Source organism: Aspergillus pseudodeflectus (assembly GCF_044049435.1).
Source record: "Aspergillus pseudodeflectus strain CBS 756.74 chromosome Unknown BJX68scaffold_7, whole genome shotgun sequence".
Lineage (NCBI taxonomy): Eukaryota > Fungi > Ascomycota > Eurotiomycetes > Eurotiales > Aspergillaceae > Aspergillus > Aspergillus pseudodeflectus.
This window is the reverse complement of record NW_027263783.1, coordinates 369270-384558: the sequence shown is the minus strand read 5'-3', so window position 1 is coordinate 384558 and position 15289 is coordinate 369270. Positions and strand designations below refer to the sequence as shown.

The 15289-nt window shown below is 53.1% G+C and overlaps 9 protein-coding genes across 9 annotated transcripts; 4 read left to right on the top strand and 5 right to left on the bottom strand.

The window, feature by feature from the left end:
* Positions 1 to 25: 25 nt before the first annotated feature.
* Positions 26 to 817, bottom strand: BJX68DRAFT_263376 (uncharacterized protein; the record flags this gene model as incomplete). The annotated part of the gene is made up of 1 exon (XM_071044678.1): positions 26 to 817. One exon carries the CDS (start codon positions 815 to 817, stop codon positions 26 to 28), a length of 792 nt encoding a protein of 263 aa, XP_070902708.1.
* A 246-nt stretch (positions 818 to 1063) lies between these two features.
* Positions 1064 to 2555, top strand: BJX68DRAFT_263375 (uncharacterized protein; the record flags this gene model as incomplete). The annotated part of the gene is made up of 2 exons (XM_071044677.1): positions 1064 to 1138; positions 1863 to 2555. The coding sequence occupies 2 exons, from the start codon at positions 1064 to 1066 to the stop codon at positions 2553 to 2555; spliced, it is 768 nt and encodes a 255-aa protein (XP_070902707.1).
* Positions 2556 to 3514: 959 nt separating this feature from the next.
* BJX68DRAFT_263374 (uncharacterized protein) lies at positions 3515 to 3871 on the top strand (the record flags this gene model as incomplete). Its single annotated transcript, XM_071044676.1, has 1 exon — positions 3515 to 3871. The coding sequence occupies one exon, from the start codon at positions 3515 to 3517 to the stop codon at positions 3869 to 3871; it is 357 nt and encodes a 118-aa protein (XP_070902706.1).
* Positions 3872 to 4323: 452 nt separating this feature from the next.
* On the bottom strand, positions 4324 to 7223 carry BJX68DRAFT_229570 (amp dependent CoA ligase). Its single transcript, XM_071039059.1, has 11 exons — positions 6801 to 7223; positions 6684 to 6736; positions 6451 to 6625; positions 6141 to 6372; positions 5857 to 6092; positions 5722 to 5776; positions 5570 to 5663; positions 5381 to 5470; positions 5186 to 5306; positions 5110 to 5126; positions 4324 to 5016 (listed from the first exon to the last, which is right to left on the bottom strand). The coding sequence occupies exons 1-11, from the start codon at positions 7050 to 7052 to the stop codon at positions 4629 to 4631; spliced, it is 1713 nt and encodes a 570-aa protein (XP_070902705.1). The 5' UTR covers positions 7053 to 7223; the 3' UTR covers positions 4324 to 4628.
* A 3-nt stretch (positions 7224 to 7226) lies between these two features.
* Positions 7227 to 7788, bottom strand: BJX68DRAFT_229568 (uncharacterized protein). Its single transcript, XM_071039058.1, has one exon. The coding sequence runs from the start codon at positions 7540 to 7542 to the stop codon at positions 7321 to 7323; it is 222 nt and encodes a 73-aa protein (XP_070902704.1). The 5' UTR covers positions 7543 to 7788; the 3' UTR covers positions 7227 to 7320.
* On the top strand, positions 7753 to 9644 carry BJX68DRAFT_229567 (uncharacterized protein). The gene is made up of 8 exons (XM_071039057.1): positions 7753 to 8002; positions 8054 to 8189; positions 8241 to 8422; positions 8468 to 8504; positions 8553 to 8620; positions 8682 to 9064; positions 9121 to 9188; positions 9253 to 9644. The coding sequence occupies exons 1-8, from the start codon at positions 7916 to 7918 to the stop codon at positions 9531 to 9533; spliced, it is 1242 nt and encodes a 413-aa protein (XP_070902703.1). The 5' UTR covers positions 7753 to 7915; the 3' UTR covers positions 9534 to 9644.
* A 413-nt stretch (positions 9645 to 10057) lies between these two features.
* Positions 10058 to 11527, bottom strand: BJX68DRAFT_263371 (uncharacterized protein; the record flags this gene model as incomplete). The annotated part of the gene is made up of 1 exon (XM_071044675.1): positions 10058 to 11527. The coding sequence occupies one exon, from the start codon at positions 11525 to 11527 to the stop codon at positions 10058 to 10060; it is 1470 nt and encodes a 489-aa protein (XP_070902702.1).
* Positions 11528 to 12662: 1135 nt separating this feature from the next.
* BJX68DRAFT_263370 (uncharacterized protein) lies at positions 12663 to 13496 on the top strand (the record flags this gene model as incomplete). Its single annotated transcript, XM_071044674.1, has 1 exon — positions 12663 to 13496. One exon carries the CDS (start codon positions 12663 to 12665, stop codon positions 13494 to 13496), a length of 834 nt encoding a protein of 277 aa, XP_070902701.1.
* A 560-nt stretch (positions 13497 to 14056) lies between these two features.
* On the bottom strand, positions 14057 to 14970 carry BJX68DRAFT_263369 (serine hydrolase FSH; the record flags this gene model as incomplete). The annotated part of the gene is made up of 2 exons (XM_071044673.1): positions 14057 to 14760; positions 14832 to 14970. The coding sequence occupies 2 exons, from the start codon at positions 14968 to 14970 to the stop codon at positions 14057 to 14059; spliced, it is 843 nt and encodes a 280-aa protein (XP_070902700.1).
* Between the last annotated feature and the right edge of the window lie 319 nt (positions 14971 to 15289).

Sequence of the window (15289 nt, the reverse complement as noted above, 5' to 3'; positions counted from 1 at the left end):
TACCAGGACGGAAGGCCAATTAAAACTAAATAGCATAACCAGACAATGACCGCCCCAACTCAGCAACGGCATACATCCGCTGCTTCGACATATCCGACACAAGCGCCTCATTGCCAGCCGGCGGAACCACAAAACAGAAGAGATAGTCGCGCCGAATATCAACAACAGGCCCATGCCCAACGCGCAACACATCCGGCTCATAGGGGCTCTGATAAAACCCCACCGAAATTGTCCCCACAGCCGGCGAGAGGTGGAGATGTTGAATGGGGTTCTTAATCTCCTCGTCCCAGACATGCAGCTCGCGGATATCGCACAGGTCCGCCGGCGAGAAGCCCTTTCCCACCGGGGGCGATTGCGGGTGGACCAGGGTGAAGTACTGAAAGAGGAGGATCCCGTTGATGTGGCCGCGCTCCATTGTATATGTTCCGTTGGCCTGCTTTGCGAACCCCCACCACAACTTGTCGATTTGGGGTTTTCCGCGATTCTTGCGGCCGGGGTATCCGACGCCGTTGATTACTTGCTGCCGGCGCCATTTGTACTCAGTGAGTTGGCGGAGTTTGCGGCTTGCGATGAAATGTGGCTCGAGGTTTGGAGGTGCCGAGTAATGTTTTCTGCGGGACCTGTGGCGCTCGAGGGGGTCTGCTTCGGGTAGAGCGGGCTCGCTGTGACGACTTGACGGGCATCGATCTAGTTCGACGAGTTCTTCATATTCACTTTTGATGGCTCTGTCAGGCGTTTCCGTGTTGTCGAGGAATGCTTGATAGCCGGAGAGGTCGACGATCTCTTCAGAATCTGTCTTGAGCGCTTTGCTATGCATCCTTGCGACGTCGAGGGGTAGCTGGAGTCTGGAATGCCGAAGTGGGTGAGAAAACTATGGACAACTGTATCGAAAGACACTCGGACTAAAAGTATGACAAGAAAGTGGCTAGTTAAACGAGGAATAGTATAGTAAGAATGGCGTTCTGCTACCTTTGCTCAAGGATAGAAAGCTCCGCGCGAGTGGACATGCCTGGAATATGGGGTAGCGCGCCATTGAATAAGGAAGGATGGTACGTAGCGAGCGATGCCACTGCTCGAGGACAAGGAAAGAGCCACCGTCTGGGTGGTAGCCCAGGTAACAGATGAGATGAAGAGGAAAGTACGACCTGGGTCGTGCCTGCCATGTTAGGATTCGATCTTACACTACAGATTCGTCGGCCCATCTATAATATAGAAGAGCAGACTAGACACAGAGCCAACAGTGAACCGACATCTTCTCATGAGCGCTACTCTGTTTGTCCTGAACGTGGCACATGGGGCGTATTAGGGTCACTTTGGCACCTGCAGCGGCTACTTGATTGGCTTCGAACGCGGGCTTCTCGACTGCGCGGACTCATGGTGAGCTATGCACTGGTTGGGTAGGTAGAGTTGGGAAAACTCTCCTTTATATTCTATGCAATCAAGCAGAGTGACATGGTTAACTCTCAGGCGACAAGGGAGGGGATAATTAGATCTGACCTGTCTTTATTTAACTAGCATACTGGGGTGCTGCCCTATCACGCTGCTACATGATAGCTTAGCCACTCGCTTGTCCTAGAAGTGAAGAGTATAAAGTGTGTATTAAAACCTTTGCGTGATTAGTTAGCACTATAAGCGAGACTATTCTTCTTTGTATACATAATCAGGCTGCCAACAATGGATAACATTGAGAAGTGAATGTCTCTTGACACACTTTAAAGACGTGACTCCAAGAAGCCTTCCAAGTTCCATTCACGCGTTTTATTAAATGCAAGGTGCCATTTACAGGAGAGGAAGAATAACCATAGGCAAAGACCAGGTATGGATAGCACCACTTCATCAAGCATCTCCCAACGACCAACTAGCCACCTACTCATTTGACAGAAAAAGTCTTCTCCATTTTGATCTACCTCCCAACTACGCATAAAACAACCCTCCCTCTTTTCTACCCCGGCACCACCCACCGAAATATCCCAAAATGGCACCAACCCTCACCCTCGCCCAGGAATACCGCTACTACCGCACCGGCCTCGACCTGTGCCTCTTCAACAGCAAAACCGAGTTCTCCTGAGTTCTCCTGCAACCAGGGAACCCCCGAAGAGGCCGCCGCCGCAGAAGACGCCGAGCCCTGGTGGGGGTTCGCCGAGAAGGGCGCCGCGGGCGGCCTCCTCATGCAGCGCGGGACGATTGAGCAGATCTTCCACTTTAATTCCTTCGTCCTCGCTGAGCCGCGGGGCGATACGGAGGCGGATCGTGCGGCGTTTCGGGTTGCGACGCTGAGGGATGTGCAAGACTTCTGGACGGAGGATCAGACGTTCGATGAGACGGCGCGGACGCCGCCGAGCGAGGGGGGTGTCGTGCGGGGATTCTGGATGGACAGGGCGCCGGATATAGCTCGGGCCGGGGAGGGGTGTAAGATTCCGCTGCTGAGGGTGGGTTTTGGGAGGGTGACGGATGTTGTTGAGAAGTATGCGTTTTGCTTGGTGTTTCCGGTTACGGGGGATGGGGTTGCGGGGTGGTTTACTAGGCAGGGGTTTAGGATTCCCCTTATGCAGTGATTTCTTTTCTTTTTTCTTTTTCTTTGTTTATTCTCGTCTTTTGGGAATGGATAGTGGTATCTAAAGTCTGACAATGAATCCTTATTGACTTGTCATAATCCGTCTTCATTGGTAAACTCTCAAACTGGGTAGGGCAGCGCAGTACATCCAGCACCCAGAGTCACTCTCTGGCTGGAGTTGGATCCTCCATATACGCAATATATGCCTGGCCGAGGAGCATTTGTTGTTATTGTGGAATAACGCTATTGCTTCTGGGTCCTGTATCTAGCGACCCATTCGAGAATGAGGGAATCCACCGAATTCTGAATGCTGGACTCGGTGGTCATTTCAGAGGGGTCTATAATCACGGGAATCAGAGCTTCCTCTTCAGGGCATGAACAAGGAGCCCTCACGAACCAAGCAAACCATGAAAAGGCTAGAATGGGTATTTCCAAGGTGGGTCAAGGCAAAAACAGTCGAACAACCTGGAATGATGTTCCTTGAAAGGACCATGTAACTGTAAACCATCATGCATGCATAAAAACCATACATTATTGACGAGTAGCCGCAAACAGCAAGTCAACGTCTCTTTCAGGGTAGCTTCAAGGTACACAAGGCCAGATACAGCTTGGTCAATGATCATCTAGTTAGTGTCAAACCACTTTCATCTACCTGCTAGGGGCGAAAGGCAATTAGACAAAGGTAATGAAAGGGCATTGCCAGCTCAATAAAGAGTCTTCCATCCGCGCACAATGGCACAGGCAAAGAGTCAATATACAAAGAGACCAAGTCAAAGACTGTCAACTGTACACTCAAGGCACACAAAAGGTATAAATACACCCTCAAATCCAACCCAAACAGGAAATCATCGCGCATCTAAACGCTCTCAACTCTCCCATCTCCAACCTCGCCAACAACGCCTAGCAACAATCAACGAGATCCAAAACACCCCTATCTTCATCCTCATAACCACCACCAAAATGTCCATCATCTACAGCACAACCCCCCTCCCCACTAACACCCAGTCCACGGGCCTCGCAACCGTCGGGCCCAAGAAACACCTCAAGCTAACCCGCGGCCTCATAACCTCCACCCTCGAATTCCCTCGAATGGTCATGGTCAAGCCGGCCGCCGCCGGGGACGAGAGCCGCTTCAAACTGGCCACGCACGACGACCTGATGACCTATCGGCGCAACGTCGATACGAAGAGCCGGCTCCCGGCGAGGGGGGATCCCGACCGTGTGGGGTTTTGGGTTGATGCGCGGGGGATGCTGATGTTGGGAATGGGGAAGGTTGTTGCAGCGCGGGAGAGGGTGGTCGTTGCTTTTGTTGTTTAGTGCAGTTTGATCGTTTTTATCTCTCTCTCTCTCTCTCTTTTCTGGTTGGAAATGGGGATGTATGGGTGCTGGTGATTACTACTTCTCTAGTCGTCTGGTACTAATGCCCATATCCTAGCTTAACAGTCTAATATGGAGTATAAACGTTGTTTGTTTTTGTGATCAGTCCTCTAGCCTAGAATCTTCTATAAAGATTAACTATATGTCAGCAAATAGTATACCTTATGGCACTATATGGAAAATGCATTGCATCTTATAGCGCAGGATATGAAAGATCCAAGAGAAATAACAATAGCCAATATTATTGTCGGAGACTTGATGCCTTGTCGAAATACTCTCCAATAAACAACAGCAACGGTGAAAGACAGTCTAGCTCCCAGAGGCATTTGGGGTTTAGAGGGGGGAAGTAGCTAGTTAAAGAGAGCTTGGTCTAATCCATGCGCAAGATAATGCCTTGGGGCAGTTTGACTCTGTATAACTAAACAAATAGGGTAAGCGAAGATGCAATCGTTCCACGATGGATTATGCACCAAGTAGTGTGGCTCCAACAATCTCTAGACAAAAAGGCTACCAAGAGCTATTCTCATTCCCCATCTTAATAGTACACAACCTCTGGCTTATGACCAGTTAAACCATTTGAAACCCAAAAGACATACACTCTCTCTCACTCACTCAACAACAGACAAAGATAGTCAGTCACATCTGGTCTCGCCCCTCCTACCCCTAACGTTTCCTAGAATCGCCTATCCGAGGAGATCTAAAGCTTTCCCGCCCCCCTGCTCTCCGCAACCTTAACAGGCAAAAGCCTGCGCAGAATCTTCCCCGTCGCCGTCTTGGGCAACTCCTGCAAATGAAACACGCCCCCGCGAAGCTTCTTATATCCCGCGACCTGGCTGTCAGCCCAACGACGGATCTCCTCGAGGAGGGACTGCAGCTTTTCGTTTGTCACGGGACTCGACTTTGAGACGGGGGCGGAAGAGGAGGGCGTGATTCCTAGGGCCTCTAGGGTGTTTGGTGACAGAGAGACGTAGGCGAGGGGCACTTCGGTTGCTTGCGCGTCGTCATAGGTTGCGCAGACGGCGGCGTCGGTGACGGCGGGGTGGCGGAGGAGGAGGTCTTCGAGTTCGGAGGGGGGAATTTGCAAGCTATACGGCAGTTAGAGTCGCGCGAGAGAGTATCAAACGGAGTTTGGGTGGGTGTTTGCAGAGTGGCGTATATTGGGACTGTGGGCAACGTACCCTTTATATTTGATCATCTAGCGCACCAGTTAGAAACAAATCTTCCGGGAAGAGAAGGGAGGAAAAAGAGGCATACCTCCTTGAGCCGATCCGTCACCCAAAAGTTCTGCTTCTCGTCTATCGTGAGGATATCGCCCGTTCTGAGCCATCCTTCGGAGAATTCCTGTGCTGTTGCCTGGCTGTCGCCGACGTAGCCCCTGTAGATCATCAGCGCGCTGTGCCGTTGATTGTATACCCATCGATTGCAGAATAATCCGCAAGGAGAACGTACATCATCACCACCGGACCTCGAACCCACAACTCTCCTTCCTGCCCTACAGCAACGTCTTTCTTTGTGTTGGGGTCGACGAGGCGGGCCTCGCTGTTTGTAGTGGGTTAGCATTCAGCAATGATTGGGGCAGGATGCCCAAGATCCTCGGGTCTGGACCGGATCAGGGGCTGGTCATGTGGGAGGACATACACTCCGGCAAAGAGCTTCCCGACACACCCATGTGCTTCCTCCTCTTCATCTATCTGGTGGATCACGCCACCTGTGCATTCTGTAAGGCCGTATCCTGTATTATACACCAGTCAGCAGAAGGCCTGGCTAGGCGCAGTATGAAACTACTGTACCTTGAACGACACTTGTATGCGGAAGACGCTTCTTGAGTAAAAGCTGGACGTTTTTCTGAACCACCCACATTAGCACTCCACACAGCAATATCCTCTACCCACTGCTGTTCCTAGAGAGAGGGGGCAGAAACAAACCTTCAACGGCGCAGCCGAAATCACAATCCTCTTCAGCGAATCTAGCCCATACTTTTGCGCAACCGGCGACGTCGCAAGGGCCAGCGCAACAGGCGGAACGAGATGCAGATCCGTCACCTCGATCTCGCTCGATTTTCGACAAAAGGTTTCCAGGTCAAAGGCCGGCAGCCCGCAGTATAGCGCTCCGACCCACATGCCGGCTAGCACGGCGATTGTGAGGCCGTAGATGTGGCAGTCTAGATTGATTGATTAGTGGAGATAGTAATGGTGTTTGTGGGACGTACATGGTGCGAAAAAGACCTCGCGGACGGTGCTGTTGACTCGCGCCGGCATGGATGTGCGCATGGTGATTGTGTTCATGATGAGATTGTAGTGCGAGAGCTGCACGCCCTTCATTTTCCCGGTTGTCCCCGACGAGAAGCAGATTGTGCTGGGGACATCCTTGGCGTGTCTCCCCTCGAGGTCATGGGGTGGAAGTGTTTCGGTTTCTGTCTTGCCAAGGATGTCATCTGGGAACTATGCGGGATCAGCATGAGTTTGAATAGACCCGGGAAAGTAGACCCGGGAATCCTGATAGCATTGGGTGAGGCTGACCACTGGCAGGCTATCCGACCGTGACAGAACGGTGAGGATACTCGTGCTCGGCGAGTGAGATGCGACGGCCGCGCGGACATCGTCGAGTTTCTCTGCAATGGTCGCGACATGTGTCGGGCGGACGATCTGGAGAACGTGCGAAATATCGGCACGCGTTGCGGCGGTGTTGAGCGGACTCCAGAGCGATAATAGTCAGTAACCTCGGTTTGAACACTCGCTATCGCTCGACATACGCGAATACGGCGCCAGCCCACCATGTGGCATGCGCAAGGCGAACAAAGGCATTCTATTCATGTAACGTTAGACTAGCGCGTCCATTGTTGGATAGATCTGCCGATCGCACGACGTACGGAATTCTTGACGAGGGCCAGGAGCACATCTCCCGGTTTCAGGCCCAACTTCTCGCGCAACCCCCAGGCCCCGCGACCGGCGTCTTCACGGAGGCTGCCGTATGTGATTTCTTCCGAGGAGAGAGTGTCGACGTGAACGACCTTTGATGCGGAAACTTCATCGGGATTGTACCGGGTCATAAACTGCGAGACGGAAAGGTTCGCCGTGTCGGCGTCGTGCAGGGGGAAAACGGGCGATTGGTAGGGCGCCATGGTCAGGTAAAGCAAAACGAAGCTGGCTGAGACTAGAGAGAAGCTCAATGTAGGAATTATCGAAGGAAACACCCCTCCTTAAGGCTTATTCTGCACTTTCCGGCTGTGCCATAGGCCAATGTTCGGGTGATCCTCGGTCTCGGCCTCGAGTCTGGCCCAGATGCCGTTCAGGAGGTCCATTCTTGTCTGCAGAAATCCTCTTCCAAGGTTCAACGCGCAGGCCAGGGGCAGCGTCGCAGTGATGGGGCAGTGGGGGCAGCACAACTGGCTAGTCTCGTATCCGGCGGGCGCCCGTCTCGTCGTTTCTCCGCTGGATCGGCATCCATGCAATGGTTTCAGTCTCAAAAAGCTTCACTCGCGTGGATGTCAACGGATCAAGGTTTGACATGGGGAAAAGATGGGGCGTCGAGTCCGTCTTTGCGACCCAGCCATTTTCCCCCCTCTTTCTTCCAACAAACAGCGACGAACAGACAAGCAGCACGAGTGGCATGGGTGAAATGAATTATTCTCTCACGCGACAGGGATCGTAAGGACTAACGATGCTTGTGGAACGCAAGCCGTCTGCTCCCGACGCGTCGTCCCGCACCAAGACCTCCACTGGCGACTCCTTCCCAAACGAGGATAATGGGGGCCAAAATTTACACATTTGAGTTTTGCGCTGCCCTGCTTCGGTGCTCGCTGTCTCACCATCAAAGTCTCTCGGAAATACGATTCGTTTTCCCCAGATCCTTGCAGGGCCGAGCCGCCCTCGAGGTGGCATGTCTACAGACCCCCTATAAGCAGGGCTGTCAGCATTTTTGGTGGCTTCGAGATTTGTCGTCATCTCTTGCTCGTACTGATAGCGGTGTACCTCCAATTTTGTGATGATGCGACTCGCGCAATTTATCTGGGCTGCTGCGCTGGTAATTATCGGTGCACGGGCTCAGACACAGTCTCTCCCAGAATGCTCGGTACGCCTGCAATGTTTCCCGACTTAGCGACTCGACTAACAGCTCTTCCAGAGCTCATGTCTAGCCCAGCTCCTCCCCCAGTCGCCCTGCTCGGCCAGCGACCAAGAATGTATCTGCACCAATGTTAGCCTGAACAGAAACCTGGAAGTTTGCGTCGCAGCAAATTGTACCGTTAAAGAAGGGCTCAGTGCGTGTCTCGAGAAGATCAAGGCGTCCTTTTTGCGCTGACCACCGACAGCTACACTCAATGTCACAAATACAGAATGTGGAGCTCCAATTCGCGACCAGACGGCTCTGAGCATTGTCCTTCCGGCAGTCGGGTTTGGCGCTCTGATTCTTGTTGCGATTAGGGTGTATACTCGTCTTGCGGTGACTGCGCCGGGGCTTGGACTGGATGACTGGGCAACTATTCTTCTTGCTGTAAGACATCGACCCCAGTACTCTAGGCCTATGCTAACTTTGCAGTGCTGCACAATCCCAGTCAACATCGGCTCGATCCTTCGTAAATACCCCGGTCATTCCCCGGTGACGACATACTGACAAGCTCTAGTCGGAATCGCTGGACTCGGCAAAGACATCTGGACACTCGAGTTCGACAAGATCACTCGAATCCTCTACGTACGCGCCTGGCCCGTCATGTACTGCTTTCACGCCTCACTAACATCTTCCCACCGAATAGCTCTTCTACATCCAGGAGATCATCTACATCTTCTGCGTCGCCCTGACAAAAATCTGTCTCCTCCTCTTCTACCTGCGCATCTTCCCATCGAGCCGAATGCGCCTGGTCATCAAAGTCTCCTGTGCCGTGACCTTCGCCTACTGCGTCGCCTTCATGTTTGCCCTCGCCTTTCAATGCTCGCCCGTGAGTTATAACTGGAATGGATGGGATGGGGAACACGAGGGGACCTGCGTTCAGAAGAATACGTTGGTTGTTACCGCGGCCGCGCTGAATATCGTGCTGGATTTCTGGGTGATTGCCCTGCCCATACCGAAAGTGCTGAGGCTGCAGGCGTCGATTACGACCAAGCTGCAGGTTATTTTTATGTTTTCTGTGGGCTTTTTGTACGTCCTGCAACTCTCCTTGGTGGATACGGCGGATATACAACTAACATCTGCAGAATCACCGGCGTCAGCATCTACCGAACCGTCATGCTCAAAATCTTCGCAACAAGCAGCAACGCAACCTGTACTTCCTTCCCCTCCCCGCTCAACCCTAACCAACACACACTAACCACCCCACCAACCTCCAGGGGACCAAGCAGCCGGCGGCTACTGGTCCGTCATCGAAGTCGACGTCGGCCTCTTGTGCATCTGCCTGCCCGCCCTGCGGTCCCTCCTCGGCCACCTGCTACCAAGCGTCTTCGGGTCAACCAAGGAAACGAGCAGCGCGGGCCAACCGCTGAGCAATCTCAGCGCGAGCCAGGGTCGGGCGAGGCTGAGCGTTGCGCGGGGTGGTGGGGCGCACGATAATGCGAGCTTTACGCAGTTGATTGAGATGGACCATCCGGCTAGTTTGAAGAGTAGCGGGTAGGTGGGCCTTTTGTAGCCAATGTACATACGGATACTGGTTTGAGGGGCTGGATTTAGCGATTGGAGTTGGGGCATTTATGTATTGGGTGGATATCAAAAGTATCGATGGTCCGGTCACGGGCCTTGTTCATGACAGCTTGTCCTCTTGTAGTTTAGTCGAGGTGCTACCTTATTGTAGACTTATGGATTGCAGAGGGAACTGATGCTACCTACGCTGGGCTATCAATGGGCCTCTGCTGCTTTGGGCACGTTGTCCACAGGCTCTGCTCGGCCCTAGGCGGCTCGGCTTCTTGACGAGTGCACCGGCCAGGTGCCTGGGTATGGAGCCAAACCGTACCGATATAGATCCCCGTGTCAATATTTGGCGCGCTAGTATGGTGAATGAACAGAACAATCCAACGAATTTTCCCAAATACGCGCAAATATCTAAGCCCGCTCATAGCATGCCTCAATGGCAACAAGAGGGTACGGTGTCTTTGCAAAAAAAACCAATCCCCCTCTTCAAACCCACCATCCACCCGATGGTCAAGCACTATAAGCCGGCAACTCCTCATCGCGCCCATACTCGGGCAAAACCTCCCCAGCCCCCGAAACCAGCGCGTCTCTCACGGGCCCCAGACCGTCCCACGCCCGCGGCAGAACAATCACCTCGTACGACGATCCGACCTTGATGACCTGCCCCGCAATCGAAACGTCCATCTCCCAGACCAAATCCCACGTGCGAGCGATGTTGTATGTCTGGAATGTGGGGTGGATGTCCTCTCTGAGCCGGAAATCGAGGAGCGCGCCGAGATCGAGTGGTTCGCTTGCTGGTGCTGATGATGAGGAGGATGATGATGATGTCGAGCCAGGCGTGAATTGCACCGAAATGTCCTGTCCACGGACAGACCGGAGATCGAGAATTGCAGTGAATGGTAATATTGAGATCCCCCGTCCAACCGCCGTACATGTCTTAGTGTCCTGATAATTCACAACCATCTTATCCGCAAGCAAAACCGTCCGTGGCCTGAGTCGCATCGACAACGATGTGATCGTCGCCGTCTGCGGAACATCGCGCAGAACCTCACTAACCGATGTAGACACCGGCTCGAAAACTACAGAAAGAGGAATCACATTCGCATTGCCCACTTGCAGGAAGACCGGGAGGGACACGGAGACTTTCACCATGAACCCGGGGGGACGCGGGGACATGAGTGCCCGACGCGCGCGCCGCGCGAGATTCAGCTCTTTTTGTGCGCCGGGGACGAGGTTATACGAAAGCACCCCGCGCTGCGCTGTTTCGATCTTGCGTCCGAAATCCGTGATTGGGTCACTCAGCGACAGATTGTCAATTCTGAAGGGTGCTGTGGCTGTATGCGTAACTGTCGCCGGTGCATTGGTACCAGCATCGAGATGCCCAATCTCGACCTTCGTTTGCACCGCGTATGAAACCTCTGCTCTGCCGCGCCGGATGCTCCCACCCTCGTAGCTGATCGCTTTATCGACGCCGAAACTCCCCGGCGGGATAAACGTCGGACCATCGGATCCATCAGGCGAAGAATAAAACCCCACGGTGCGCTGCGCGTAGCCCCAGATATCGCGCACGGAGAAGGGGACTGTGAGTGCAAAGGGCCATGTATTCGTATTCGCCTCACCTCCACCTTCACCTTGCCCCTCGTCCGCAGTTCCAGTAGAAACGGAAAGAGGAGCGTCGGAATGCACAACAAGCGTCTCAACGCATCCGTCGAAAATATCAAACGAACTCTCATACCGGGACTCGGCGTGCCCGGCTGTACTGCACACGGCGATAGTCGTCGTGCTTCGTCCAGTTAGTGTAACGGTGATTGTAGCTGAGGGAATGGTGCGCGCATTGGTAAGGGTGATGTGCCCGCTTATTGTATCGCCCGGCTTGTAGGATGGATGGTTTCCTAGGCGGGTATTGTTTGCGTTGTCGAGGGTGATCTGGAGGATGGGGCTGGTGCGAGTTGATCTGGGGGTCTGGGTATGGGTGGACATTTTGCATGGCGATTCATGGCACCGTGAGCCAAGCTTGTCTGGGAGTTCATGAGAGTGTGGGGGGGGGCGTAGAATATATGTAGTGCGCCCTAGCCTGGGGCGCACCCCTGGGGCTCTTGGCCGGGCGTCGCAAACTAGCGGAGGCTGAGTCTTGCTTTCTGGGCGCCGGCTTGGCCTGCCACTGGCAGCGCCCTGAGTATTAGTTCGGCAGCCGAGGCTCATCACATTGCGCTAGGAATGAGCTCCTTGCCCAGCTGCTCTAGAAGTGGAAGCTGTCCAGATACTAATACCACTGAGACTGACGCTTCCTGTATTAAGTTATTGTTCGTGTGTAAGACAGAGCCCTGATGCGGCTCGTTCTTACGCAATACCCTTGAGAGGGTATGAACAAACGCACCTTCGAATATGAAGGCTATGGATTAAGAGTACTTGGTTCAGTGGCTCGACATGTCGTTCAGGACCCTCGTCCTGTTAATCGTCATGCGCATTTACGTATTCTAGCTATATAGCTTCGTCCTAGTTAGACTTTTCATGTATATATCCTTATTCCATGCAGCTTGCTAGCTAGCTAGTTTTGATATGCCCTCCACCCGTTGTTCATCACCATAGCTCCAACATAACCGGGGTATCCTTGGCTCTCGTCGAGAATATTATAGAAAATAACCATGAACATTCCTAGACTTGTACTCTAGTACCCTAGAGCCATCGGGCATGGGGCGCACGCCGAAAGCAAGGGCAGAGTTGGAACCGTGAGCTTGTACTAGTTTAGTTTATGGAACCAAGACCATATCTGTAGAATGAAGTTGCAAGGGGAGATATTTACTCCTGCGACGCTTCAGACAAAATGAAGCATATAAAGACTAGTATCTGTAGGGGACAAAGAGTACAAGTGCATTCAATCAATGAATGAATCTGCACCAACCACATCGCAGACATGAATGGCCTTCTCCATTGTATCGAACAAAGGCATATGATATACCCTTGGTCACACTCACAAAGAGCTTTGCTATTGTAATTGTATAAATACTCGTGAGGGCCCTCGACCGATACGCCCGCCCACTCGCGCTTTCAGCTTCTAGTCCTAAGTTATATCCTGACCTATCTTGCGGCTCACTGACCCCCAATACACCACAGAATGTCTAGCACAAGCATCAACACGAAGCTCGTCACCGAAATCACCAACCTCCTCCCGGCAGGCCCCAACCCTACCACCACTCCCACTCCAAGTCGAAACAGCACCGCCAGTGGTAGCAGCAACACCAACACCAAACACAGCATCCTGCGCGCACCCCCCAAAACCGCCTTCATCGACCCCCGGACCCCGCCGCCCAAAATGGACGTCGGAACCTACGGCAGCGGCTTCGTGCAAAGCCCGCGGAACCACCTGCACATCGGGTCCGGGGTCGTGACGCAGATCCTGCACTGCGCGAAACTCGTCGAGGTCCGGCCCACGGATCCGCAGATGGCTGCGGGGTTTGTCCCTGCGGGGTATGACCATTTTCTGATTCGGGCGAGGGGGCATCTTTTGGGGGTTGGGGAGGGGTTTTGGGATGATTACGATGAGGAGGAGGAGGAGTTTGCTGTGGAGGGACGGAAGGAGGGAAAGCGGCAGAGGAAGAATTCGCCGCAACCGGGCGACCTGGCGGCTGGATACTGGACGAATGAACAGGGGTGCTTTCAGCATGGGGTCGGGGTGGTTGTCAAGGTGTGGGAGCATTTCAAGGTGCGGTTTGTCGATCCCGAGAGGGGGGTTGATCCGGGCGAGAGGCTGAAGACGGAGTTTCGAAAGGTGAGGTTTGTTTTGCCTGGTGAGGTCAAGGTGAGGTTTGCGCTTCCGGAGGAGGATGGAGACGAGGAGGAGCAGGAGGAGCAGGGGAAGGAAAAGGAGAAGTCGAGAGTGACGAGCAGGGCAAAGAGGATGGCCTCTCAGGGTGCAAATTATGTTATCTGTTGGAGGAGGAGGGCTTGACGTTTCGAAGTTTATTATTAGGGCTCGGCGTTGGGTTGGCAATTTTATTTCCATTCCTTTTCTTCAAAATGCATCCCTTGCTACTGAACATTGTTCTTCTTGTGCCTTGTATTCATCTCAATGTGTTAGTAAATGCGGCGTCTATCGGTGAGAAACAGATACCTCTTACGCTGTAAAGATCTACGTCCACCAGTATTATGTATCTTTGCTTATATCGATACCGTCAGGTGCCCTATAACAGTAGCTATCCCCGAGCAGGCAGCTCCTGCACCTCCATAGCGGAAAAGAACCGTCCACGTCCTATGGTGATGAGGATCCTAGGAAACGAGATCATGCAATTTGATTTCATCTGCATGCAAAAAGGGTCATGAAAAAAGATCAGACACTACTAGTAATGGCTCATCGACAGCCAATGCATAAGCATCCAACCCGTCGGCTACAGTCTCAAAGCCACCATACCCAACTGTGCCCCTTACTACTTTGGGCGAACTAGGTACTAGAATATCTTTCTCATCTTGCCGAACTCTACAACACAGCTCATACCCCACCTCCAGATCACCTCACAACTTCGACCCCCCAGTCCCCTCACCAACAACCACCATAAGCTCCGCCAACGCCCTCACCTCCGCCGGCTCCCTCGGAAGCCCATGAACAGCACTATGCGTAAACACACGCAGCCGCGTGGGGTCACAAAACTCAATGCAAATTTCCGAAGAGCGCTGGAGAGGAGCAGGATCGTCTCTCGCGAGGACATGCAGTGTTGGAATGCCCAGGCGTGCCGCATGTGCATCCGGGAGGAGGACACATGGGATTTCCGGCGCAGGTCGGTTGAAGAAGTAGGAGAGGGACTTGCCGTGCACGGGTTTCATGAGTGTTAGGGTTTCGATGAGGAGCGTGGCGGATGCACGAGCTGGGTCGGGGAGGTGAACCGTGGACTCTAGACTGGCGGACTGGAGATACCGCAGGTTCGTCGAGGTAAGGGAGCCGTATACAGACTCGACGTAGCCATTCTCCGTGGCAAGGATAGGCGGCGGCGAAGCGAATATCGCGAATCTCACGGGCAGAGCCTGATTTGGGGGCAGGGCTGCTTGTTCAAGTAGGTAAGCAGCGACTATCGACGCGCCCTGGCTGAAACCGAATACACCGTCAAAGGGGCCTTGAGTCGCGAAGGTGTGATGAATTAGATCCAGCGCTGCCCTGTTCTCGGCTTGTCCGAAGTCTTCTGTCCAGCAGAGGAAGGGACCTGCTGCGTCTTTGGGGATGCCTATTCGAAGGATGATCAGAAGAGGCTTTGCGGGCGCCGGTCATTGTATGGCATGAAAGGTGGAAGCTTACCAGGCGCAGGCCGACATGGAATTTTCGCTTCGAGGAAATGAAATTCCCAGCTCGGGTCACAGATCTTGAGGAGTAGCGACATCTGGCGTTTCATGATCTCGGGGGTTGTCCCGTACCCGTGTAGACAGAGAATTCTCATCTTGCGTTGGAGAATGATTCGAAATGGGTAGGGCTGGTAGATGATGGACGGTTCCGATGCTCCGAGAGAGAAGGGCGAGATTGTTATATCTGATAAGCCGAAGGGAAAGTGTCAGCTGTGCTACCACACCACGTTACTAAGCGGCTGGACAACAGCCTTACGAGCCTCATCAAATTAGTAATAAAATGCACTGCCCCAATTGGCTACATGGTGAGAATACTGTAGGTAGGACGAATGGCGATGGATTCGGCTGTCCCGGTAATGATGTAGCTGCAGGTAAGGATCGTGCTGTGTATCATAGAAGAGGGTTCGAGCGCAG